The sequence below is a fragment of the Semicossyphus pulcher genome, unplaced genomic scaffold, assembly GCF_022749685.1.
Source record: "Semicossyphus pulcher isolate SPU_LCO1_2020_fin unplaced genomic scaffold, fSemPul1.0.p SCAF_9, whole genome shotgun sequence".
Lineage (NCBI taxonomy): Eukaryota > Metazoa > Chordata > Actinopteri > Labriformes > Labridae > Semicossyphus > Semicossyphus pulcher.
In genome coordinates, this window is record NW_027211770.1 from 21,840,783 (window position 1) to 21,866,837 (window position 26,055).

Below are 26,055 nucleotides of genomic sequence, written 5' to 3' on the forward strand. Positions count from 1 at the left end.
AGAGAGGTTAAGTGTGGTGGAGGGGGGTTAGGTCGTGCTCTGCAGGCTCCTCGCTTCTTCATCCTGACGCACAACTTCACACTGATCGTGCTCTCACACACACACAGATTCCAAAAATTCCCCGCTGAAATTCTCCTATCGGGTGTACAAGGCTGATGAAACAGATCAGTGTGTGTGTGTGTGTGTGTGTGTGTGTGTGTGTGTGTGTGATAGCTGATCCAGTGTGAGTCAGGACATCTCAGCCTGGGTTGGGCTCTGGGTGGAGAGAAGGACAAAGACACCTGTTCTTGCTCTCAGCATTCCTCTAAACATAATCCTTACCATCTCTGTCACACACACACACACACACACACTCAGCAAACAGAGCACATGTCACGTGGACTCTTTGATGTAAAGCTTTTGACAGGTAAACTGATTATACAAAGTACCTGACACCCCGTATATGTACAGTACACATACACACACCTGCGCACTCACTCAGACCTACATGTCTACATGGTGTCTACATGTTGGCTTTGAAATCCTCTGCAGCTGATGACAGTTAATCATGCAGTTGAAGGGATCAATTTCACCGAGGGAGCTGGATGAAATATGATGTGTGCGGTGACCTCTGTGGTCAACGGCAAAGTCAAAAAGATCATTACAGATGCATCCTTACAAACGCACGCACGCACTCGAAGTCACTGACTCACATTCAAACTCTGACAGAGAAGCTTAAAAAGATGCGATGCTTCTTTGCCTCTTTATTAATCCTTATCTTTGTGACTGTTTGAGCTTTGCTTGCAGAGTTTTTTTAGCAACTTCTGCTTCACATGCAGACAGTTACACACAGCCTGCACATGTTGGCAACCAGGAAGCTTCAGTGTTGCAGCTGCCAGCTCGACAGCAGCACCACAGGGTCGGTAGTTAAGACATGGTCAGCTTCATTTACTCATCCCTTTTGACTCCACTTGACACACATCCCTTGCCTTGTCGCCCTCTCTTCGCTATGAAATAACTGCTGTCCTCTGCAGCAGGAGTGCGTGTGTGTTATTGTCGAAGGTGCAAGATGGCCTGGCCTTTTTATGGTTGCCCCCGATGTGCTCCTCTGTGATTGTAGTCCACTCGGGGTGTTAAATAAGTAAAGAGGAGGAGGAAGGTGGAAAGAATGTGTTGTTGTATTTGCATGCTAGCTGCTTCCTAAAGTATGAACAATTACAGCTACAGACGGTCCACTTTATGCCGTTTTTACACCCATGGTCACATCACACATGGGGATGTTTGTTCTAAAGAACAATAATCCATAGTTTGAATAAGCAGGCTAAGCTGTCTGCACAGCCTGTTTGTTGATTCCCTAATTTGCCACCTACTATCTGCATAATATCCAACGCTGATAAAATCCTGTCTGGAATCTGGAGATGGAAAATGTGTAGGCAACTTGTACATTTTTTGACTGATATTCAAAAGTCTTTATTTATGCATCGCAAAATGACTCCTGAGTAGGTTGGGCAGCTGAGTGATTCATTGACCGTGCCTCGCAAATGCATGGCTGTGATTGGAGGAAACGTACCAAGAAACGGTGGTGAGGAATAGCTAGTTGCCTACGCTTGATGAGTAAGAAGACACATAGGAAGATAACTTTCCTTTCAGCCTATTTTTAACAAAACTGGAAACAACAATGTGTGCTCGCTTCTGGTCGCATAAAAAGAAATAAAGTCGGTAAGTGGCTCCTCCTGTTGCATAAAATGCTCGTATAGATTCATAGATGTCTGGCAGATGTGCTGTCAACATTATTTAGTGTTATGCAACAGTGGCTAAATGGTCACAACAGGCCAGTGCAGCAGAGATTATCAGGGCTATCTGTCCACGCCTCAGGCTCTCATCCACAAATCCATTGACAGCCCTGTGCATCCATAATCTGATGATTTGGGCCTGTTTGTTTCCCAATCTCCTGCCAGCCTGTCTCATTTCCTCTGTTGCCATTTGCATGCGGTTCAGTTAAACACATTGCAAACACTGGCTTCATGCTAGCCTTATGTAAGCTAAGATAAGCCTTTATTGATCCCCAGAGGGTAATTCAGGTGTTGCATCAGCGCAAGAACAAATAAATAGAGATTAAACGGGAAAACATTAAATATTAGGATTATGTAAAGAATAGAAATACAAAATCAAATCAGTCAAGTGTATATGTAAGAGACGTCTTTCCATGACGCATGTAGGAAAATACAAACAAACGTCCCTTTTGATTAAAACTGCTTTTATAAACCTTTATAGAGTCAGGAGGTGCTGATTTATCTCACTGTGTAACTAGGTGCTTCACATTAGGGTGTTTCTGATTATTGTGCTGCAAATCAGGTCAACGAAATAGGTGAAAATATACGCCTCAATAGAGACTCTAGTCAACATTCACGCAGTTTAAGGAGCTGGTACAACAAACTGTAGCATTTATTGAAGGACTATTGCATTACATTGTGTTGCATCAGACAGGTAACTCAATTTTTCTGGTTGTTCAGTGTAATGTGATGCTTAATGTTGCAGCAAACATTATAAAATAACAGCAGCAGGACTGATCGGCTCACTTAAGCAGGCTGGATGCTATTTCTCTTTCTAAGTCCGCCTCCTCACTTGTGTGTTTATCGGTGCTATGAGGAGGATTGTTGATAAAATAAAATCCAATCCAGGCTAAATCTGGCCGAATATAACACTGCGATAGTCTTATTTTGCTCGGTCGTGTCAAAATTTCTTGACCGCCCAGGCAACAGAATGTTAGTGGGAGACTTGCACAAACATTTTCAAACACGCACGCTGGCACATAAACTCTTTTTCAAACTTGTACATTTGGACGCACGCGTGCTCATGCAAACAGTCATATACCCTCACCCACTCGTTCTTGTGTCTCCTACTCTGCGTTTCCTTCGAAGCGGCGGGCGGAGAGCTGATGGAGGGACAGACAGGAGAGATGACTGGCTGTTTTCTTTCAGTCGTAGGAAAGAATGACTGCATGAGAGGAAAGAGGTGGAGGAGAGGTGGAAAGGTTTTTTCGTGCATGGGCCGAACGGTTCCATGAAGCCCACTGACACGACGACTTTCAGTACTGTAGTTTCAGTGTGTGTGTGTGTGTGTGTGTGAATTTCCTGTGAAGAGCTGCTGTGGTGAGGGTGACCTAATGACAGCAGAACAATGTGGTTTATACAGAAGCTTTAGTCTACAAAAGCTGCCTTCTTTTATGAAGATGTTTCAGTTTTGATTTGCTTCCATGCTTGCAACGGCTTAATCTCCTTTCCCTTGTTTTCAGTCTGCCAATCCAAGCTAACCAAATCTCTTTCAAAATTAGCATTAAACACAGATTAATTACAACATGTAGCGGCATTTTCAGCTACATGATGGTTAAAAAGTCCACAGAAAACTTCCCCTTTGCTGCAGCACAGCCCTCGCCTCTGACAGGGCGGCACCAACAGCTGGTTACTCCGCAAATGCTAACCTCTTGCACATCTGTTCGGTCTGTGGTCACCTGTACTGTGTTTTATGACAGATGTACTCATATTAAAGTTGGTCTCATTTAAGTATTTATTTGGGGCAGCTGTGGCTAGGGCTGTAACGGTAACTGCATGACCACAATGCCGCGGTTATGTGACGTGAACTGTGGTGACCGTCATCATTTTTTTAAATATATCATAGACGCAGTGGTGTTGCTAGGTACACATCCTGCGTCTCTGACACTTTAAAGTCTAAAGGTGGTTAATACACGTGGAACAAGACTAGGTCAAAACCTAGTATGTGGCTGACTGCATCAGGTTTAATGTGCACTTTTGTGGGCAATGTGTTACAAGGACTGTACTAATGAGGCCGATGGCAACGTGTGTGAAAACAGGCGCGCGCTGTGGACGTAGGTGAGGACAGTGGACGAGCAGTGGAGGAGCAGCCCTGCCTACTCCCCGAGCAAAGTATCCAGAGCCGTATAGACAGAGTCGCTGTGCAGTCACGAAGTCTGCAGCTGTAGGCAGCAACATAACCTTCGCCTTGAGTTGTATCATCCATGATAGTTGGATATCTTTTCACGGCGTGAAAAAACATTGAAAAGGAGATAAGTGAAGTGGAGGCAGTGTCCTTATGAGGACGGTGTGAATGTGCAGGACGGTCTACTCGGCTGATAAGCGGCCTTGTATCGCACTACATGAGTTTGTGAATGTGTGCGTGAAAGGGTGAATTTTACATGTAGTGTAAAAGCTTCTTGAGTGGTTGGAAGACTGGAACGGCACTATATAAGTACAGTCCATAAAGCATTTATTGTTTGTTTCTGTTGCCAGTCGACGTAGTAATTTTAACATTTTATTTAAAGCGGCCAAAAATCACTGGTGAAGCAGTTATTCCCTAGCTGGTCTTGTGCAGTAGTAAATTCTTATTTTTCTTATAAAAATCAACATAAATGCAAGTTAATTACAAACAGCTCTATTGTGTTGTTCGCCATATTAACTGAACGTTACTCAGAAAGATAGCTGCAACCAAAGCTTGTCTTCTTAACTCAAGTGTCACACATTCCCTGATCCTAACAGGATTTGTTTTTGACGTCATTTTGGAGAACTTCTTGCCGCATACCTGCTGAAAAACATTTTAAACTTGTTTACACTCAGGAGGGTGGGAGAGAGAATTGCATTTTACTCGGGATGGGATGTATTGATTTTAAATAAACGTACATTCTAGGATACACAGGTAAAAGCATGTTACAATGCTCTTGTGCCATTGTTTGAGATTTGTTTCCTCTCTTTACCTCCTCCTGACCTTCTCCTGCTCTCCACTGTGTCAAACTGTGCAATAAAAAAGAAATTGCTTGAGAATAACCCACAAACTCTATTCAAAGACTGACTGCAGAGTGAAAGAGAAATCTACAAGGAAGGATTGGGAGCGGAGAAGACAGCGATGTGCAATGGGAAATATGAATGAGGACACTCTGTGCCTGACTAAGCTGCTCTGTTGTGTGTGATCTATACTTGGCTAGACACCTATAATCCTCTTTTCCCTCATAGAATAGACTCCACTCACCTGAACCATCCACAGCTGCTGACTCCTAATAGTCTTTTCTGTTGACTTATTTTAGCGCAGTTTTCAAAAGTCTAAATGTCTCTTCAGAGGCAAACAAGGTTTTCAAGGTTGATTTGATAAATGCCACTTAGCTGTTCGAGATTATACGGAGTGTCTTGTGCTCTCTACTCCTTCGTTCCGTGTTCGCCGTGCTCCAGTGACCCGCACTTAACCTCCTCTCTCCCTGTCTGTCTTACAGGGTTCGCCTTCCCAGACTGGGCCTACAAGCCTGAGTCGAGCCCCGGGTCCAGGCAGATCCAGCTGTGGCACTTCATCCTGGAGCTGCTCAGGAAAGAAGAGTATCACGATGTCATCGCCTGGCAGGGGGACTACGGCGAGTTCGTCATCAAGGACCCGGATGAAGTGGCCCGGCTGTGGGGGGCAAGGAAGTGTAAACCCCAGATGAACTATGATAAGCTGAGCAGAGCACTGAGGTATGATGAAAGGGAGACTGTATGTGAAAGTTTTCATTCATTGCAAAAGCCTAATTTTGCAGCAGTGCTGCTTTTGATAAGGATCAGTGTAACTTGCATGGTGGTATATTTGCATAAAGATTTAACAGATGCTTTCATCTAAAGAGCCGCCATGCTCAAGTTGAATGACTCATTGACTGAGACCTTGCCATCAAACTACATATAATAAAGTCTTATAAAACTCTACACTACAAATTTATTGTAGGAGGGAGAAAATGTAATTATTATTTCATATAAAATATATTAATTCAAAACATCTGACTAATACTGATCCACGACCTTTATGAATCATCTCGTGTAGTACACCCACCAAGGTTAGGAGACAGGTCGGGCCTTCTCTGAAACCAGGCCCTGCAGGAACAATTAACACAGAGCCACAATCTTGTAAGGTTGTTGTGTGTTGCCAGTCCAGCAGCAGGCAAAAGTAAAGGCCTTGATGGACTGCCTGCTGGGCTTGCTACTGACTCTCGGGACATGGAGTCAAATCTTTTTGGAGGAGAATGAGCCGGAGTGTGGACGGTGAAGTGACATGAAATACGTAAGTTGGGAGAACTCCTGACCTCGACTCGGGATAATGTCAGGGAGAACAAGGAACACGTCAAGAAGCTCTGAAGCCTGGCTGTGGAGGAGGCAGAGTTGGGAGATTATGGGAAAGAAAGAGGTTTTTGCCAGATGCGAACCAGGGACGCCAAAACTTAGTTAGCATCCACACCCTTAGGAAACCAGGTTGCCCCAATTTTTGATGGTAATCCCTGAGAGACAGCTGAATGAGATTGGACTGCACTGGTTCGGTGTCAGCGGCCCCTTATCCGTATTTAGGTGGTGAAGATGTAGAAGGATTTAGCAGTCCTTCTTTTTAGGTTTCCTTTGGTAAAACAGTTGGATGACTCCATATCTTTCGTAGTTTCACTCGACTTACCTAGCACAAGAGGAACCTTGAGTGATGTAAGTGTAGGTTGATTGGTTTTTATTAAAGGTGTGGATGAAAGCAGGACAAAAAGGGACTTCTTGGAGCTCCCCAGTGGGCACTTCCTCTCAGGGACTCCCCAGGATTAAGTCCAAAAAAGCCTAATGTTCCACTCATTAATGTACTTATCATGATCTCCTACACAATGCAATGGGATTTCAAGAGCTATTATTGCCTACCTAGTCACTAATAGAACCAAGTCTATAATACTGCAACCTGGCAACATGCCTTCTCACTGGGTTGACCTGGACAAGTATAGTTACAACGCTGACCCATATGTTCGGTCACACCTTTAAGGTTTATACCCAGGGATGCCAGCTCAGCAAAAGCCCATTAGCGTGTTACAACAGGTATTTGGCACAGTAATTGTTTTGACCCCAATTTCAAGTTCAAGTATAAATAAAAAAATATGACACATGCATTATCATGGTGATACTTTCTGCTCATCATGATCTCTAGATGGGAAGTAGGCACATGCTTCATGTTCTTGGTCACAGCATTGTTTTATTATATAAATAAGCTGTGTGATTCTTTTTGATGAATATGCTTTAACTCATCTTTGAGCACGTAAGAGGTTAGAATTACCGGACTTGTTCTGGTACCTTTTTTCTTATTGCCAACTCCAATTTTGATACTTATACCTGCATATCCGCCAACAATGCGTACCTGTCCTTTACTACTGCGATTTAGTTAATATACATATTCCTATTATTATTTAACAGCTGTAGACCACACTACCCTTCCTATATGGATGTTATATGACTGTGTTGCCTGGCTCAGTGACCTGAAGGAATCCCAGCCTGAAAAAAGCTGAGCATCAAGAAGTTGTAGCCTCTTCTGGCGTCCTTTGTACGCTGGAAGTAGTGTGAGAGAAACCCAGATTTTTTTTATTTTATTTTGTGATTCACTTTTATAAAATCATCTTAACTTTCAATTAAAAAACAGCCCTTTAAAGGATGAGTGGAAAACACTGATTGTTTTCATTTCGCTAGCTTACATTACACTCACCATTTGCAACACTGTTCTTCCTGGAGGTGCTCGTGGCAGCCATGATATATTTCATGGAGTGTAGGCTTCTGTCTTTGAAGAAGAAGTTGAATTTTTGGAGGCTAATAAATTATGGTATGGTACCCCGAACCGTATTTTAGGGGAGTACTGAAGGCATTTCTGAAACTGGTATCCATCAGGAATGAAAACCACTTCACATATCTCTAGGGAAGTGGAAGCACTGCATCCCATTCAGTGTGTCATGTGTCCCAAGCTTGTTGTTTAATGCCGACCAAGATTAGGCTAAGCACTTTAAAGAAAGCCACATAGGCCATTACTGGAGGGATATCCATTGAGATGCTTAATTTAGGTTTGGAGGGCTTATGGACGCTCATTTACACATGTGAGATTAACATAACTTCTGTTGGAGATCAGATCCATACGGGGATGGAGGAAATAAACATAGACCACTGATGTGACACATTCACTTATTCATTCAGACTTGGAGTACAGATTTAGAGTCTCTGAATTAGAGAGAAAAGAATATGTATGGTCAGGCTGTGTATTTATAGCTGGTCCATCCTCTTGAGCTGTAACAGATTTGGAGCTTAGGCTGCAGTAAGTGCTTATATATAGCGGGTCTTAGTGCCCTCTGATAGCCTGGCCTTACCGGCTGATTACCAACAAGTTTTCTACACAGGAGTTTCCCCTCAGGCTCTCTTTGTGTCCTCATCAACCCTCCCACGGCCAGGTCGTCTCCCGTTGTGTCTATAAATTGAGCAAAGTCACTTCAGGCTTACAGTGAGAAGGACAGGTCAACAAAACAACACACACACGCACACACATCCACGTCCACATTGTCACCTGAAGTGACACCAGAGCTGTCGTCAGTCCCGCGCTGCAAGAGGCCCTGGAAACGAAGCCTCTCAAGACGCACATCAATAGTAATGTGGCAAGAGGATTAATGGCACTAAAGATTAATGAAGTTATAAAGGAGGCACACAAACACACATGTGCGTGCTAACAGTCCCCATATGTTGCAAACTGTTGGAGAACAGGCCACCTCGTGCCCTTCATGTGGAGAAAACCTGGAGTCTGCTAATAAAGGAGACCACAGTCAGCATGTGGCAATTAGCAGACACACACATGCTAACAAACTTGAAAAGGCACGCCTGTTTTTGAAGTGTTCTTTTTATCACTTAGCCTTTGTAATTATTATTTTTACCTCTGTGATCTTTCCTGTCTGCCGTGCACGTGGTGGAAATTCCCTTAATCAGGAGTCAGGACTGCTGTATTGTGTGTGTGCGGACGTGTGTGTGTGTGTGTGTGTGTGTGTGTGTGTGTTGGCTTTCCGTTGAGGGGACACAGCCTCAGTACATGCGTCATCTTGGTCTCCCGCTCCCACGGCCGCTGTGAAATTCCCACTCCTGTCGAGAGGATTACACTCACACTGACCGTGCATGTGGACATGCTCGATGTTGCTAAAAGTTATGCTGCCATTTTTTTGTCTTGTTTACTAATGAATTGATGAAAGAGTTTGCTGTTCTGTCTTTTAGTGAGTCAAATGCGCAGAGAGAGGTCAGTGCTATCTTATATATTAAGTGCAGGTTATGAATGACAGGAAGGACACAATATTTACCCTTAGCAGCATTTCCATCATGAAGGATCAAGTCTTAGCACGAGAATGTCAACCTGTCCACTAATTCAAAGCTCAAGCCTGCACCAGTCCTCCTGATCCACACAGCAGAGCAGGCAAAATGAAGCCTGTTGCCAATCAGTCATTTTAGACTGCTGCCTAGTTTAATGAGTGTAATCATGCTAAGAGGTCCCAGCTCCTAGAGACCTCCAGGCCCCCCTGTCCTTCAGGCAGCAGCCCGCATGTGCTCCAACACGGTGGTCAGAGGTCAGGGGGACTGCCACGCACAGCTGGCAAAGATTAACAACACAGCACATGTGCACATTCATGTACACAAATGCACCATTGTACACAGGCGCTTGCCCGTGTATGCTTGTGTGTGCACACGTTTTGTCGTGTTTGCTTCATTTCCAACACTCATTTAACTGTGATGGGGCCGCCTCTGCTGGAAATCTGCCCGAAGAGTTGCACGTAAATAGATTTGAGGTTCCACGAAATGCTAAGATGTAAGCTGTGTCCCAATCCAGGTGCTGATGCCTTATGAAGGCCGTATTTGAAGGCCGATTGTGTCACAGCGGCACATTGAAGGCTGTCCCAATTCGAAGGCTCCTTCAGACGCAGCCGATAAATGTGTCCTTCTTTTCCCGGGCCACGAAGGATCAATCGCAGAGCTAACGTTAAACGTTTAAAAAACGAAAGGACCCTTGAAACAAATTATCTTTACAATAATAGGGAAAGTTATGTGACGTTAGTCATGCTAGCTTGTTAGCCAGCTAGCTTCCTCTTGCTAGGTGACAGGAGCGGCGTTTGGTGATGCTAGGGTAAGGGAATGAACAGCTGGTGACTTAAACAGGAAATCCTTCGTGGACCAGACAGTCCTATTTCAGTTCAGCTTACGGTCTACGCAGGCAACGGATGGCGCATCCTCCGTGGACCGCCTCCTTCGAAGGCTGCAGCCCCTGGATCGGGACACAGCTGTGGTGTGGTGTAAAAAAAGATCAAGTGCAAACAATTAACTGCCCTGCATTGACTTTTTATTGTGTGTAGCTGCCTCCTCGTCACTTTTGTCTGCGAGCAAACGACAAAGAAAAATGTCCAAAAGGTGTCAGTGTTGTTGAATGTATTACCAACTGTGAAAAGAACCCAGAACTAAGTTTTTATAAACATCTGAACGGGAAAACTGAACCATTAGGAGGGCAAAAGTAGATGCAAGCAAAAAGACACGAGCCCTGACACTCATTAATCTGATCAGCAATCTTCAGAGGTGGAGGCCGAGCAATGCATTGCCTGGTTTTTATCTTTGCTCAGTGAACCGATGATCTAACCGGTTGATCCAATCGAAAAGTTGCAAAGATCAAAGTACTTTACTTCTGGCCATTCAGTGGTATCATCTCACCAAGAATAAACAAGCTTTGGAGGAGTGACCCTGAAACAGAACGACATAAAGAGTTTGTCGAAAGCCTTTTTATATTGCAGCTCTAAAACTGATGTTAATTTAGAAGTAACCTCAGTGACCACATCTACAAAACCTGGTGCAGGAAATACTGCTGCTTGTGCACACAGTGTTTCCACCTCTCTGGCTGGGCCTGTTTGTAGGTCAGAAGGCCTCTCTGCACAGCAGCGCTTTGTGTGGAAACACCCAGGACCATGGAGAAAGTGCAGCGGGGGCAGCCAGGGACAGTACCACTGTATGACTTTGAGTTCAATGTATGTGATGCTTGTGTGCATTGTCTTTCCATTGTCTCTATCTGCAGCACGTATGTGCTCAGCGTACATGTTGTTGTGGGTACGTCATTGTCTCTGACTGAATGAGGCCTTTATTTTGTACGAGGGCGGACACACACACACTAGAGTGTGCTCGAGTACATATTCACACCCACGGAGCATGTGACCGACCTAATCGTACCCTGACCAGATCCTCCTCTTCGCACACAAACCGCATATACAGTATATACCCCTCACCCACACAAACACATAAACAAAGCATGTGACACCTTTTCCTATCATACCCCCAACCCTGCCCACATCCCTGCACAAACACATTTTATGACAGTAAACACTCATCAAACTCGGCCTCAACACAAAGCACTCTCACATGTGCAACTTTAGCACACACACCTGAGTGTGAGCAGCTGGTGTGTGTGTGCCTGTGTGTAGAGAAGGATCTGGCTGTGATGTGTGTGCAATCGCCAATGCTGACGAAAGAGGCAGAAAATAAACACGGGGCTCATGGGGAGTATTGTAATCCCAACTTCCTGTCACAGTCAGCGCCTATTTACAGCCCAACAATGGGAAAGGCACAGCCTGTCCACGCACACACAAACGGGTTGGTTCGCTTTGTTTTTAGTGTTGACATTAGTGTGTGTGTATAAAGTGATACTGAAATAGATTGGTGAGCTAATACACATATCATATTATACGGTAATACAAAAAGTCGAAGCAGGGAGGTCTCTTGGCTGACCTCACTATCAGATGGATCAGTTTTAGTCCCAGAACAATCTTCAGTTTCCTTATAACAGCTTTACAACCGCTGCACATCAAATCAATATCAGAACATGGTAGGGATGAGCACTTTAACTGGTTAACCGACCGGTTAATGCTACCAGTTCAACGGTTCAATAAAAATTTGTCTTTTTAAGTATGCATATTTGGGAAACACATGTTTTGCTAGGGAGCGCTTGTGCAGTGAGAGATGCTGGGCGCAGGTTTTGTGTCTTTGACAACAATAAGTTTAACTTTCTGCACAGCTCACAACAAGCTTACATCGCTTAAGGCGCTAAAAGCACAACACTTACCAGCTACATTTAGTGTCCGCCGATCTGCTCCCACAAATGGGCTTTTCGTTCACTATTGTGATACTGCTTGTTTGTCATATCTTACAGCTCTGGGTAGACGGAAAGTTGCTCCTCCACGTTTAGTGGTAACCAGAGTGACGAGTGGTTACCTGAAAAAACAAAAACGGCGGTGACAACACCAGCGCCTTTCTGAAAAGTTCTGAGATTTTCAGCTCGAAAGGCTCGGAGCGACCGCACTAAAAAGGCGAAGCGCTCTGAAAAAAAGAAGCTTTTTCACTAGGTGGCCGCATATTGATGAGGTCTGGGAGGTTAAATCAGCCGTCCTCCTAACACGGAGTATGGCAGCCAGACACACAGCTTACAACCTCGCAGCTACACTAATTGCTGCGGTGGATACCTGGGGACTCGCTGGGAAAGTGTCTGCACTTTTATCCAATCCAAAAAGTACATTTTAATCTTGTCGGTTAACTGGTTATTAACCATTAAGAGTGTCGGTTAACCGGTCACAAAAAAAAATTCTAAATGCACATCCCTAGAACACGGCACCATTGCCATAAATAAGTCAAACGAACAAAACAACGTCCACTTGCTCATAATATCTCCAATTTTAAGTATTTCTTTTTCTATTATTACTGACTATTTTAGTATTTTTTACTTGTATGGCTGCTCTTGTTAAAGACTGCAGTGTTTTTATAGTAATCAAAGAATGAAATCAAAACTCAGGTAACTTATAATACCCGTGTAGTATTTCCCTTTAAATAGCTTGAAACCTGGTTAAAAAGCTGCTTTGTAATGTCAGTGTTCATTGATGCCACTGACTTCCTCCAGTCCACTGTGTCTCTGTCTCTCTGCTTTGATCATATTGTTTTGAACCACAGCAGGTCTGTGTAATCGCAGCCTTAATCCCTGGCCTAGAATCACACACAGAAACAACAGAGTTGATAGAAAGCCTCAGCTCTGTGTCCCTGAAGGCTTTGCCTAAATCCATACTTGCATTGATTGTTCAATCAACTCTTTTGGTTAAACAGGGAGCGGGATAAAGCCGCAGCTCCTGGATGATGTCTTCTGGGGGTGTGTGGGGGCACACATGCACCCATGTGTCTGATTATCCCTGAATGAGATGGCAGTAACAGAGTCAGGGTATAAGAGAGGTGTGTGTATGTGTGTACTTGTGTGTGTAAGGCGAGTGCGGTGGGCAGCTAAACACAGGCACTCAAAGAATCTCTTTCTTCTCTTTTGAAGTGAGTTCAAATGCTCTTCAAAGACTGTCTGCCTGTATGACGGCGCAGGAGGAGGGGGCACAGAGAGCGAGTGGGTGACCATGTGCTCTGAACGCGGCTTCAGTTGCTGCGGCTAAGATTACGTGAAGTTGTCGTCTGCTTCCAACTATGCATTTCAGCATTCTTTCTATTAGCTGCATGTGAGTGCAGCCAACCGCACACAATACTTAAGTTGGACACAATCCCTGCTAACGGACTGCCATGAGCCACAGATGTGTCAGCACAGTGATATTATCGGCCAACTATTCAATCAGTTGCCAGGATTTCAGGTACACCAATCTAACAGCCGTCTAGTACAATTAAAAACGAGCAATATGAAGGTTATAATGTTTGTTTTTATTGTAAATTGCTTTAAAGAGGTATTCATCAACTTCATGGTCAAACTTTCATTCTGTGGTGTTGATAAAAAAGTGTTACACAAAGAGGTGTTTCGAATATTTTGTCCACCTCATTAATGGCACACGAGGGTGTTTTATATCTGCACAATGCAGTTTGCCTCTTCTCTGGGATGCGTGCTTTACAGACAAACGACTCGACTAAAGGACAGAAGTTGAAAAAGCCTGGAGACTCTGCAGTGATTTGCAGAAAAAAAACGATATCAAAGTGGTGCAGCGGTGGGACGGGACTTTTGGTCTTTACCTGCTGTGGATGAATGTCTGGGGAGGAGATGATCATCATTTTAGTTCTTGGATCTCCTTTTTGTAGGTGGCTTGCCTCCAAGATAACAGATGGAAACTAAAGCAACAGGCTGCTTTGCAAAGTTGTATAAAGTGTTGAAAATATGAAAGTTTGCTTAATTACAGTGCTTGGTAACTAGCATGCTACTCACTAGCGATGGGGAAAAAAGACGATGTTCAAAGATTCTATCGCTGCTTCACAATTAGACTGTCCTTGTTTTAGTGGAGTTAACCTAATACGCTTACAAGCTATGAGTGATATATTGTATTTAAGTAAGTGTGGTGCTTCAGTGTGTTTTCTACCCTTTCAAACAGTATTTAAATTTTAAGGCCGGGCTATATCGCCTGTTGACTTTTTTAATCATTAGCTAATTCAATCACTATCCTGCTGTGGCTTTGATTCTTTGCTTGACTTCCTGCCTGCCTCTGTCCGTCCCCTCGCTCCCTTCTGCTCCTCTCCCCTCCTTCCCGGCCCTTGTGAGTGTCTCCCCTAGAGCAGAAATTACATGCTGCTTTGTGCCTGGCGTAAACAATGTTTTCAACAGTGCAGGCCTGTCCTGTCTCTCTCTGTGTCTCCCTCTCTCTCTCTCTCTCATCGCCTCAGGGGATGAGTGGAGAACGCAGGGAGAGAGTTGGGATAAATAGGGGGAGGAGGATTGATGAGGGAGAGAGAGAAAGAGAGAGAGGTATCAGTAGGATAAAGGGAGAAGCGGAGGAGGGTTGAAGAGAAGAAGAAAAAGAGCAACAGCCTGTTCCCAGAGTAAAAAAAAATGACCCAACCAGTCTGCATAATAAGCATAATAAGAGGGGGTGATGGGCGACACCTCCCCACCGCCAAACAGACAGACACACACACACCGCCGTCTGGATAACTACCATTCAGTGTAATGATAGTCAATGGGCTCTGATTAACTCAGCATTACCTACATACCCTGAAGCCCCTGTCTTTGTCAGCACACTTAACTTGTGCCAGCAGACACATGCTGGAGGAGGGGAAATCAGAGTCTACAGCTATAAAAGCAGGTAGGCATGCAGACATGATGAGCAAATGTGCAGTCTGGTTAAATCTGGTGTTTAAAGGCCAGGGGTAGTGTTCAACATTCAGGTGGTAGTTTAGGTGAGCGAGGCACGCTTGCTCGTTATCTCCCTGACGGACAAAACACACCGTCTTTGTTTCTTTTGCTCTTTATCTCTTCCTCTTCCCATCGCTCCGTCTCCCTCTGTGTGTGAGGCCTGGCAGCCAGGGATCTAGAGGTTACATAAAGTGGATGTGGATCTGGGGAAGAAAGCAGAGAGATGTTACATAAAGAGCTGTAGCTGGACAAAGGTTAATAAAAATGGAGCCTTGTACTGTAGGCAGGAGGCATGGGAGAGAGAAAGCTTGGAAAAAAAACATAGAGAATGGCCATTACATAAACAGATAAAGATGGGGTGAATTATTGGTGGCTTTGCTTTGGAGTTACATAAAGAGATGGGTCCATCTAGCAAAATGAATTACAGCATGTGTGTGACGCTTGTCGGACAAAATCTGAACTAAAAAGACCTTAAAAGACATATTTTGTTCTGTTTCCAGGCCGTGTTTTACGCTCAAAGATTAGTGAAGGTAGCACGCAATCAGAGTCCACACAAAGTAACGCGAGTCACACACCGACCTCGAACATGCATGCGACTGCTTACACACCCTTGTGCCTTTACAATCCATTTGCAGCGTTAATGCTGCATACATTGACTTCTGATCTTTCAATTGTTTGTTTATCCCGCTACACGACATCACCGCTGAGTCCATCTACTGCTTCCCATCATCTATCTACTTCCCCCTCTTCCTCCTGCACCCCCTCCCTTTACTGGCTCTGCTTTGTGCAGATGTCATACAACACTCCGTAATATCTATCATTAGAAGGGGGAGTCGACATGAAAGACTCATGCTTATTAAAGTGTGTGCTTGAGTGTGCAGGCGCATCTGTCATGCTGTCTATGACTTCAGGAACAAAATAATATTTCAAAATGAGGTGTACATTTGAGATGATGAATAATTTTATTTCTGGTGGTATAAAATTGTTGCATAAGATATTATGCAGTCAGTTATTTAACCCTGATATGTGTCCTTAAATCTGCCTTTACAAGCATTAAAAATATTCCTGTTCTCTTCTCTTAACCAGATACTACTACAACAAGAGGATCCTCCATAAGACCAAAGGCAAGAGGTTCACCTACAAGTTTAACTTCAATAAACTGGTCTTGGTCAACTACCCCTTCATCGACATGGGCTCCACTGGTAAGCCTGGACAGTCTGGCGCTGTGTGTGTGTGCATGTCTGTGCATGCTCAGATATCTTGTAATCCCACAATAGGAGAGCATGATTACATAGGATTACACAGAGCAGAACATTATATATTATTTCTCAGTATTCTCTCCCTCTTTTTTCTCTTCCTCCCTCTGCTGACGTTTCCACTCTCCAGGAAGCAGCGTTCCTCAGAGCGCTCCTCCCGTCCCCACCGGCGCAGGGACTCACTTCCGCTTTCCTCCTTCGACGCCCTCAGAGGTCCTCTCCCCGAACGAGGACCTGCGCAGCCCGGGCGGCATGTTCAGCTCCGTTGCTCGACGAATGGCACGTGGCTCCGTCAGCGACTGCAGCGACGGCACCTCGGTCAATTCTGAGATTGAGGATGGCAACACGGGAGCAGGAGAAGATAGGGGGGAGAGAGGAGTGAGTGGAGGAGGAGGACCAGGTGGTGGAGGAGGTTACAGAAGCATCATCCATCCCCGTCTTTCTCATGAAGCCCTTTTCCGCATGTACGGAGGACCAGGAAACCCGGGCGGCCACCCAGGCTCACGTGGCCACACAGGGCACCGGATCCACCCTGAGCCCCTGTCGCCCTTCCCCGTGTCCCCTCTGCCGGGGCCGGGAGGAGCCGGCCTACTAGCACCTCCTCTGTCTCCAGCGCTCTCCATGACCCCGACATCTCACCTCCCCTACACCCCTTCGCCCACACTGTCACCCATGTTAGGCTCCCACTTCTCCTTCAACCCAGAGGACATGAAGCGCTACCTGCAGGCCCACACGCAGTCAGTGTACAACTACGGCCTGAGCCCCCGAGCCTTCCTCCAGTACCCCAACATCGTCATCCCTCAGCCCCACCGGCCAGCTGCAGACAAGTCCGGCCTGACCGGAGAGAGAGGCGAGAGAGCGGAACGAGTAGCCGCGGGGGGAGGAGAGAGGGGAGGAGAGCGGCACCACCATCCATCTCTGATTCACTCCGCCCACCACCACCACCACCCGCATCCGCCTCACTCCGCCCACCCTCACCCCCATTCGCATCCCATGCACCACCCACTCCACCTGGGTGAGGAGCCTCCACACATGTCTCCCTTCAAGTTTAAGCTGCAGCCACCACCGCCGGGCAGGAAGCAGAGGGAGAGTCAGAGCCAGAGTAAACTCAGGCAGAGCTCCATGTCTTCAGGCTCAGGATCCGGGTCCATGTCGTCGACCTCAGGCCTGGGATCCTCGCTGTCGTTTGGCAGCGACCTGAGCTCAGCCAGCGGTTCAGGCCTCATCTCTGCCTCCTCCTCAACGCAGTCCCTAAACAGCGCAGGACTTCCCAAGATAAAGGTGAGGCTGAATGTGGAACATGACTCATCATAAGATCTTAAAAGGAATATGTGTATTTTTTTCCTCTTAGTAAAGCTACAATTTAAACAATTGAAAATAAAATTGCTGGACTTGAATGTATTTTATGAGTTGTCAGCGTATTACTCCATTTTTCCTGTTGTGTTAAATTCTTTTTATCTTCCCCTCCAGGTGGAGCCCATCTCTGATATCGAGTCAGAGGAAGAGGTGGAGGTGACTGACATTAGTGATGAGGACCCAGATGAGAGAGATGAGGAGTTTGAGCTCTTCTCCTCTCGCCACTCAAGAGCCCCTGACCACCACCACCACCACCATCCTCACCACCACCATGTTAATGGCACAGCCGCGGCGCAACATCACCACCATCCTGACGAGGACCTTGATGAGGACGTCTTCAAAGCCCCTGCTCCGCCTCCACCTGGCCTGATGCCCTTCTTCACCTCACAGCACACACACTCCAATGTGCATCGCGGTCTGTCCACCCTGAAGACTGAACCCATCGAACCAGGGGACAGTCACACACCTCCACCTCAGACGGGCTCGGCAGGAGCCCCCCAGACAAAGTGCATTCCCCTGAAACTGCGCTTCAAGAGGCGCTGGAGCGAAGACCAGCGCATGGAGGCCTCACAGGAGGAGTCGGATGACAAGAAAGTTCGACCACAGGAGGAGAGGGAAAGAGAGAGGAGAAGTAATGGACGCATGGAGATGGATGAGGACGGGACTGGCAGCGGGGAAGGAGACAGTCCTCCTCCGTTGACGTACGAGGGCTCTTTAACCACACCGTTGTCCTCACAGCGGAGGGTGAGCGCTGAGCTGCATCGTGCCACTGCACAGCTGTCTCTGGAGAACAAAGACTGCTGATGAGAGACACGGCCGTAACACTACTGCTCCAGTAGCTCTGGAGGTGGTACAGGAGTGTGTAAATGGTCCCACTGTAATCCCTCATCCACACTGACAAAGTAGATTCCTGAAACCTCCAGTGAACTGAGAACACAGTCCAACATACACACATGTAAAACCTACACCTCAGAGACAGCCTGACCTTTGTTCTGTCAAATCTCCATACAGTTTCGTGTCTGGATGAGGGCTCTTCTGGGACACATCCTTTTTCAGGAGGTGGGACTCACTCAGAATCAGCCATCCCAGAAACAGTGACTGTAACAGGGAGGGAATCAGAGGGAGGCTCCCCTCGTGAAACTTGACTCCAAGTTCACCTCCCACCTGGCCAGTGAAGCTCCAGATGCACCAGTAGCACAGCTCTCTCCTTCAGGCCCTGTCAGTAGAATCAGCAGCACTTTCCTCAGGGGACCCACACTCCCTTACAGCCCGGAAACACACCTACGATGACGTTGTGCGCACTCTCCCCTATGCTACTTTTCCTATAAGCTGGTGGGACTTTGATAAGTGCCTGTATCTAAAAACCCACAGCCCTGGAGTGACATCGAAGAGAGCAAGGAAGGGAGAGGACGGCTATGAGTAATCATTCTTTAACTCGCTTGTAAAGTTGGGCAGATACTGACAAAAGGAAAGTGTGTAGTAAAGACTGAAGAGTGGGGCTGTTGGGTGTTTTCTGACCGACTCTTTAACCTGGCCCACTCCACTCAGGGAAGCCTATTGCTGTATGTTTATCGGAATCATGCACACAAACACACACAAGCAAAAAAACACACATCCAACAGTGAACAAGACTCGCAATGGAAAATGCAAAACTGGACACACTTCCACACTCACATACTTGGACTCTGACACACTGTTCTCTTAGATCTTTTGACTTTTGTATAACCTTTTCCTGTCTCTCTCTCCTGTCCTGCTACTCTTTGTCTTGCGGACCACCTGTGGAAAGATTGACTCCACTCAAAGAAATAACTTTAACCCCAGGGAGATATGAGGAGAGGAAAAAAAGAAGTTTGAAGAGGAACTCCTTTGTAGAGAAAAGACTGTTGATGGGACCAAGAGTGGCAGAGGCAGCAGGAGGGGTTTTGAGGGGTTCCGGTAACTTTTTAACCTCATCTAACTTGGCTTGTATACTGAAAAATAGTTTCTCTGAAGTCCCAGCAGCACAGAATCCTAGTTCACCAGCTGAAGCTCCTCTAACAATCATAGATAGTGTTAAACTAAACCAGCAAAGACACACACACACACACACACATACACATACGCACAACACTGCCTTTAGCTCTTAAACATACCCCCCTCTCTCTGTCTGGACCTCCAGCTCTCCCTGTAGTGCCGTCATCCTCAGGCCCTGTGTGTGAGAGGCTGCCAGGCCTGTTAACTACATGAGTGTGAGAGCCTGAGAGAGCGGGGAACATCTTAGACCTCACACACACACACATACACACACACACACACACACACACACACACTGCCTCTCTATGCCTTGTTTTTATAGCATGTATAAAAGTGCAAACTGAGCTCTAATAACACACATACAGACTATATCTTTATATATTCTAAATGAAATTATTAAAAAGGTGAGATTTTAAAGGAAACCATAGCATTTTAATGACATGATTGATTCAGGATTTTTTTGTAAGTGGATTATTTTGAGTGGTAAGACACTCGCTAGGTGATACAGAACTATGGAGGGTGGGTGGGCAGGATGAAGAGGGGGAAGGGTCCAGGTTTTTCTTGTACATTTGTTTCATAGACAAACAAGCAGCACAGGCCAGTCTACCAGAACAAGACCAGCACAGGAGTCGAAAAAGACTGCCAATGATTCACTCTGCTGTTCTCTTCATTTTCAGCACGCAGCTCTCTGCTCCTTCCTGTCTGTACAGTCTAGCTCAGCTCAGTGGGGTTCTCCCCGGCCTGAGCACTCATGGCCCCAGGCCACCTCTCCAGGCCCTCTGTGTGTGTGCTCAGTATTAGATCATGGGTTATTAGTGAAGTAGTAATCCTGTCTTTTCTTTTAGGCCAGTTAGCATAATGCTCCAAAGTTCACAGCAGCTCTGGATCGGGGCAAAGTAGAGAGAGAAGGGGTAAGGGGGTTAATCATTACTGTATGATAGCCTGGAACATGTGAGACCCTGTCCTGAAAGGCCCCTCTCCTCAAACTATGCACATTCACACATACACAAACGATTTGTGATTACATTTTAACATCCTGCGGGCCAGGTCGTCGAGGGGTCTGATTGGTTAACTGAGCCGTGTTGACCAGCGGCCTGTCCCTGTCTGGGCAGCGACAAGACGGATCTATAGCAGCGAACTGTGAGATAGACAGCCTCCAGGCGGTCTGTGTAGCTGAGCTGATTGAATTTCCTCATCGGACCCCTGTGGGCTGGACTGGAGCATGTCACAACATGCACACACACACACACACACACACACACTCTCTCTGTCACACACTCACCCACACCAAGTCCTGTGTCTGTACCTGAACTGACAGCTGCCTTATTACTACTTGTCATATCTCAGCAACAGATGAGGCATCAGTCTTACCTGCTCTGCACCCTTTTTCTCTCTCTCTCTTCTTTCTGTTTCACTTTCTCCTCGCTCTGTTTCAGGCGTTGTCTGACTTCCTGCTCATGATATTGCAGCGTAAAAAGATTGATTGGACTCTTGATTGTAACACAGGCTCTCTCTCATCCTGTTCCAGGCCTCTACAGTCAAAGAACGGTAGATAAACAGCACAAAAATTACATTTCTCTATCAAAAGATTAAAGGTTTCTCAGTTTATTTTTCTGATGTCGATATTGCTATTGATTATTGTTGGTGTTATTATTGTTCATTGGGTTATTTACCTCTCCACCTGGCATTATTATTATTATTCCATGGCTCTGTTAGCTGTTGCTTTTTATGTTGTGTTCATCCAAACTCCTTTCCCTGTTTCAAACCTTCAGGCCCCTAAACCAGAGACGTTGTTCTTTAGTTTTACAAATGTAATATAATTAAAATGTGTAACATTATTTTGATGCTGACAAAAATAACACCCGGGGTTCAGAGGGAAGGAAAGCGGCTGAGGATTTTATTTAGAGGAAAAGCGGGGAGTGATTTTAATCTTTTTTGTCATGTATTGTAATTTTTTGTTTTATAATGTTACTATTTTCTCTCTTGCGCTTGTATATTTTTTCTTGTTATTTTTTTTTTGGGGGGGGGGGGGGGGTTGTATCATTTTAAAAGAAGAAAAAAGATGTGTATTGTTTGACTGTGTAAAGGTCTATCTTCTCCCTCTTTCAGTCTCTCTTCTTTCGCCTCGTCTCCCCCGAGCAGTTACATAACACTCTGATGGAGAGATGAGAGTTAATACCATGATGTAACATTGAATTTCTCCACTTCTTTCGTGTTTTTTTTTCCAAACTTGTAATTAAGCTGTAATCAGGGTTAATTAAAACCGGTTAAAACCCAATATCAATGTGTTTGTTTATGTCTGCTCTTCTTTCAAACAGCCATATTTATTAATGACACATAATCAGACAGTGGAGTTTTATTACCAGGTTTTGTTGTAAACAAAGAGATTAACTCCTGACTTTTTGTCTCATCAACAGCAAGCCAACAGACATATTAGGCCTTTTAGTATTTCTGAGGCTACTTAGGTAAAAAAAAAAAAAAAAGGACTAAAAACGCTGTACTTTACCTTAAGGTGTAATAAAGAAAGTAAGTCCCATAAACTGTTCTTTCTTAAAGAAAATTGGACTAAAATTTTTCTGGCAGAGTTATATAGCCTAATGATCGTTACCACTTCTTTTGAGATGTATGTATACTATAGCTAGCCTTAAAGCTTGAGTCAGCAAACGGTTTGCTTAGTTTTACATCCGTTGAAAGATTGGCAAAGGTTACCTACCTATAAAGGTCACTAAGTAACATATACAAACCTTTTAGAACGCAAATTCACTGTTTTACGCAGTATTTCGTGTCAGGCTATTTCCTGACCGCCCGAAAACCAGTAACTTCCGGTCCAGGCTGGTTGCCTAGCAGCGGAAGCAGGAAACAGTCAAAAACAGTGTTCCCGCCTGAAAGTGTTAACTGTGATTCTACTCTTCGCTTTTTGTACAGGTTAAAAACAAGCTACCTGTAATGTGTAATATAGTGAGCCTTGAGATACCATTGGCGTCATATTGTTTATATTTATCACATCCAGCCTTTCCTGTTTCCACAATGTTTACGAAGCTCAGCTAACCAGCGGCTAGCTTTAGCCTCATGTTTAATGAACAGGTAAGAAAACTTATCTTCAAAACCTGAACTGAGTGAATTTCAACATTTTTCTTAAATGCACATTTTACTTAAGTGAGTTTTTTTAATCATTGCATTTACTTTTAATCAAACTAAATAATAATAATAGTACACATTCATACAAAAAACTCAATTTAAAAAGACAAACATGTTTAAAGAGAAAAAAGAGGATAAATTCTATTACAAAATATAACCAGACTTATAAGAAACGGTTCCCTATTTAATCACTCATGTTACATCATCATTTTTTAAATCATATGACAGGTAAGTCACGCCTTTTGTCTTAGCCTCCTTGATTCCTGATGGTTGCGTGGATGAAATTAACACACATACACATTCACGGCTGCCCTGATTCAGAGGTCGACTGCAGAGCTGTTGCCCACTCACCCACATAATGCTCACGTAAGGCTCTGCGTTTACCTTTTACCTGACCTCAGTACTAGCTCCCTTGTCTTCAGCGCACTAACAGACACATTTTATATGTAAGAGAAGAGTTGCTGCCCTTGAATGGGACATCTAGATTTTTAATCTCTTTTAGGATGAAAAATGGCAATCAAACACAATAAACTGGCTTTAACTCGTAGAGATAATGTTATACTCGTATACCGAAACACCAATAATATCTAAAAATAATGTAAATAGGAAAATAATTTTAATATTTTTCCTCCACCTCTTACAGACTAATCACACCAGCGGCCAGTATGAAGAAAAGAAATGATTACTGCCACCAACAACTTTTTCAAAGTTTATATGGGGATGTGAGTATTGTATTTCAGCAGACTTGGTAAAAACAAAAATATACTTTAAGGCTTGGCTGCCAGCCTTGGGTTCCTAAGAAAAACACAAATGGGTCACGAGACGATTAATGTGAATGAAGAGAAGAAAAATATTGTTTAGCTTCTACACAATAGTTTAATTCTTTTGGGCTTTTCTTGAATGTCTGTTTAATTTCTGTGAAATACTTTTAGTGTGACCTCTTCAGGCCTCTGACATGGAACACTGTGATTCTTTAGAGAAGAAGACAATACCTCTGTAGTTTAACTGCTCACAAGTCATAGGCATATTGAACCTGTGAGGAGGGATCCCAAGCAGACATTACTTAGTTTTGAGGGAATCAGTTCTTTAAAGGATTCACCTGCTTAGAAGCTTCTGTGCTTCTGTGAGTGTGTGACGTATGACTCATTTAGCGTGGTTTTACCTCTTTGACCTTGTTGAGGGTCACTGTATCTGTATGTGTAAAAATGATTTCTGGGCCCCTACTGTTGACACACAAGTCATCCAGGTGCCTCATTCACAGCAGAGGAGAGCAAGAGAGAGAGACCACAGGAACCACTGCACTCTCTCACCTGTGCCACATCCCTCTCTCTTTGCTTCCTCCTGAGCGCCTGCTTTCGCAGAAACCTGCGCACAGCCGACTGTGTGCTCCACATATAACCACAACCTATGCATTATGCACATGCTGCACAGCAAGAAGCTTTTGTGAATACACACACATTCGTAGATGTTGCATACTCTCTGAGAGTTACGGTACGGTGACATACGGAGGCATGCTAGTAAGTTCACCACATCCTCCACCATACGGAGAAAAGCTGCACCACACTTTCACAAGTCGGCACTTTGTCACTCTGAGCACAGACGAGCATGTACACACATTGATGTGGTTTGTTTGAAACTCTGGTGCTTGTGTTTCCTTTTTCTCCTTCCTCTCTGTCAATCTTTCTGTTCGACCTATTTGACCTGAAAAGAAATACATTAATTTTTCTCTCACTTAGAGATTGACCTGATGTTAAAAGTGTGAATAAGACCAAATGATCTCGACCTAACTTGGCACATAATCTTCTACACATCATTTAAACACAAATGCGTTACTTTGCTCTCTCTGTGAAGTCATTTCACATTGAATGTCTCCCCCTGTCGTTGAAAGACTACACTGCATATTACGCAGCTCAGAGTCTATTTGCTTTTTTATCACAGGGCAGAGAAACATTATCAGATGTTAACATTTACCAGAATTAGGAGTTTATTTTCTTTGGATTCCTTTTTCTTGCTACCTTATGTCACTTGACACAAAAAAACGTTGACTAGAAACACACCAAACTTACTCTTCATCCACTGTAAACAAATCACCCATCTAAACCCATCAGCTAATACCTTTTTTCTACTCAACTGATGTCTTCTAAGGTGGGGATACAAATATGATATTCATTTACATTTTTATTTTACATTTTCAGTAAAGTTTTAAGACACAGACAAGGTAACAAACATTGCACCATTTCAAAACGTATTGAAGCAGAGGAAATAAGCTGTAAACATAAAATATGTTAATTAAAACTTATGGTTAATGTGCAGTTATGAAAGGATTTCTAGGTAGAATTGTGGGCGAGAGCACACATTTTGCTTTTAATACAATACAAAGTAATGCCATGGTTTGTGTGATCCATACAGATAATATTCATATACAAGAACTTCATGTTAATGAGAGCAAAAGTATACACAAACTGTTTTATGCATTGGACATCCATGAGCAAAATTCAGTGCAAAAAGTTAAATGAAAATTATAAAGCGGTTAAAAAGATTTGTATTGCTTGTAACCCATAATTCTTCATCTTGTCCCTTACACAGGCAGGAATCTGTGTGTCCAAGGACGCCCGTGTCCATGAGAGTCCCGTCTTCAGCGCTGGGACATGACGTGGACCCTGAGGAACAGCTGAGTGGTGTAAAGTTACTGTGAACAAGAATGCATTGAGCACAAGGGCCTACTGTTCTCTATAATGCAGCTTGTATGGATGCAGGCTTTCTCTGCCACCTCTGTTAGGATTTGTAATGATATGATTTATTTTTCTTGCCACTTCGCAGTTTCATGGAGCAAACCGCATCCTTATGAAGTAGCTGCCTCCAGGTTTAATACCAGCGTGTGTGCCGGCATTATTCTCTCCTAAATCCAAAACCTTGCCCCGTCTGTCTGCGGCATTTATCAGACATTATAAGACATCATGACTCCTAGACACCAGACTCGTCCTCGGCTGACACTTGATACACAATGAGTCCTTCCATTCCCTCACTGACACACTCAGTTCCTTAAAGCCCAAGGTAAAGAGGGCACAAGTTCAGTGGGAAAATTAAAAGTACTTATCCATTCAAAGCCTCTGAGCCACTTATGTAAAAAGGATTTTGTAGAATTTGCCCTGGTCGCCTGTGGATGTTTGATGGCTAAAAACTAAAACTGGAAGCTCAAAAACTGTGAAGTAAAATCAGACATCTTAATTCATAAAAGTCTAAAAATGTGCAACTAAGAGGACGCTGTGTGGAAGTATTAAGTATTAAAATTGTTTAAAATGAAATGTAGGTCCTGTCTAGACTCTAGAGCCATATAAAATTAGCG

At 44.3% G+C, this 26,055-nt stretch overlaps 1 protein-coding gene across 1 annotated transcript in view; it reads left to right on the forward strand.

Annotated features, from left to right (window-relative positions):
- erfl3 (Ets2 repressor factor like 3) overlaps window positions 1-21,605 on the forward strand; it is a 50,505-nt gene extending 28,900 nt beyond the window's left edge. Inside the window, exons 2-5 of the mRNA XM_069656480.1 lie at window positions 5,258-5,492; window positions 16,033-16,148; window positions 16,333-17,483; window positions 17,673-21,605. Coding sequence (XP_069512581.1) covers window positions 5,258-5,492; window positions 16,033-16,148; window positions 16,333-17,483; window positions 17,673-18,362 — 2,192 coding nt within the window. The 3' untranslated portion in view covers window positions 18,363-21,605. The remainder of the gene's footprint in view (window positions 1-5,257; window positions 5,493-16,032; window positions 16,149-16,332; window positions 17,484-17,672) is intronic.
- Window positions 21,606-26,055: the final 4,450 nt, after the last annotated feature.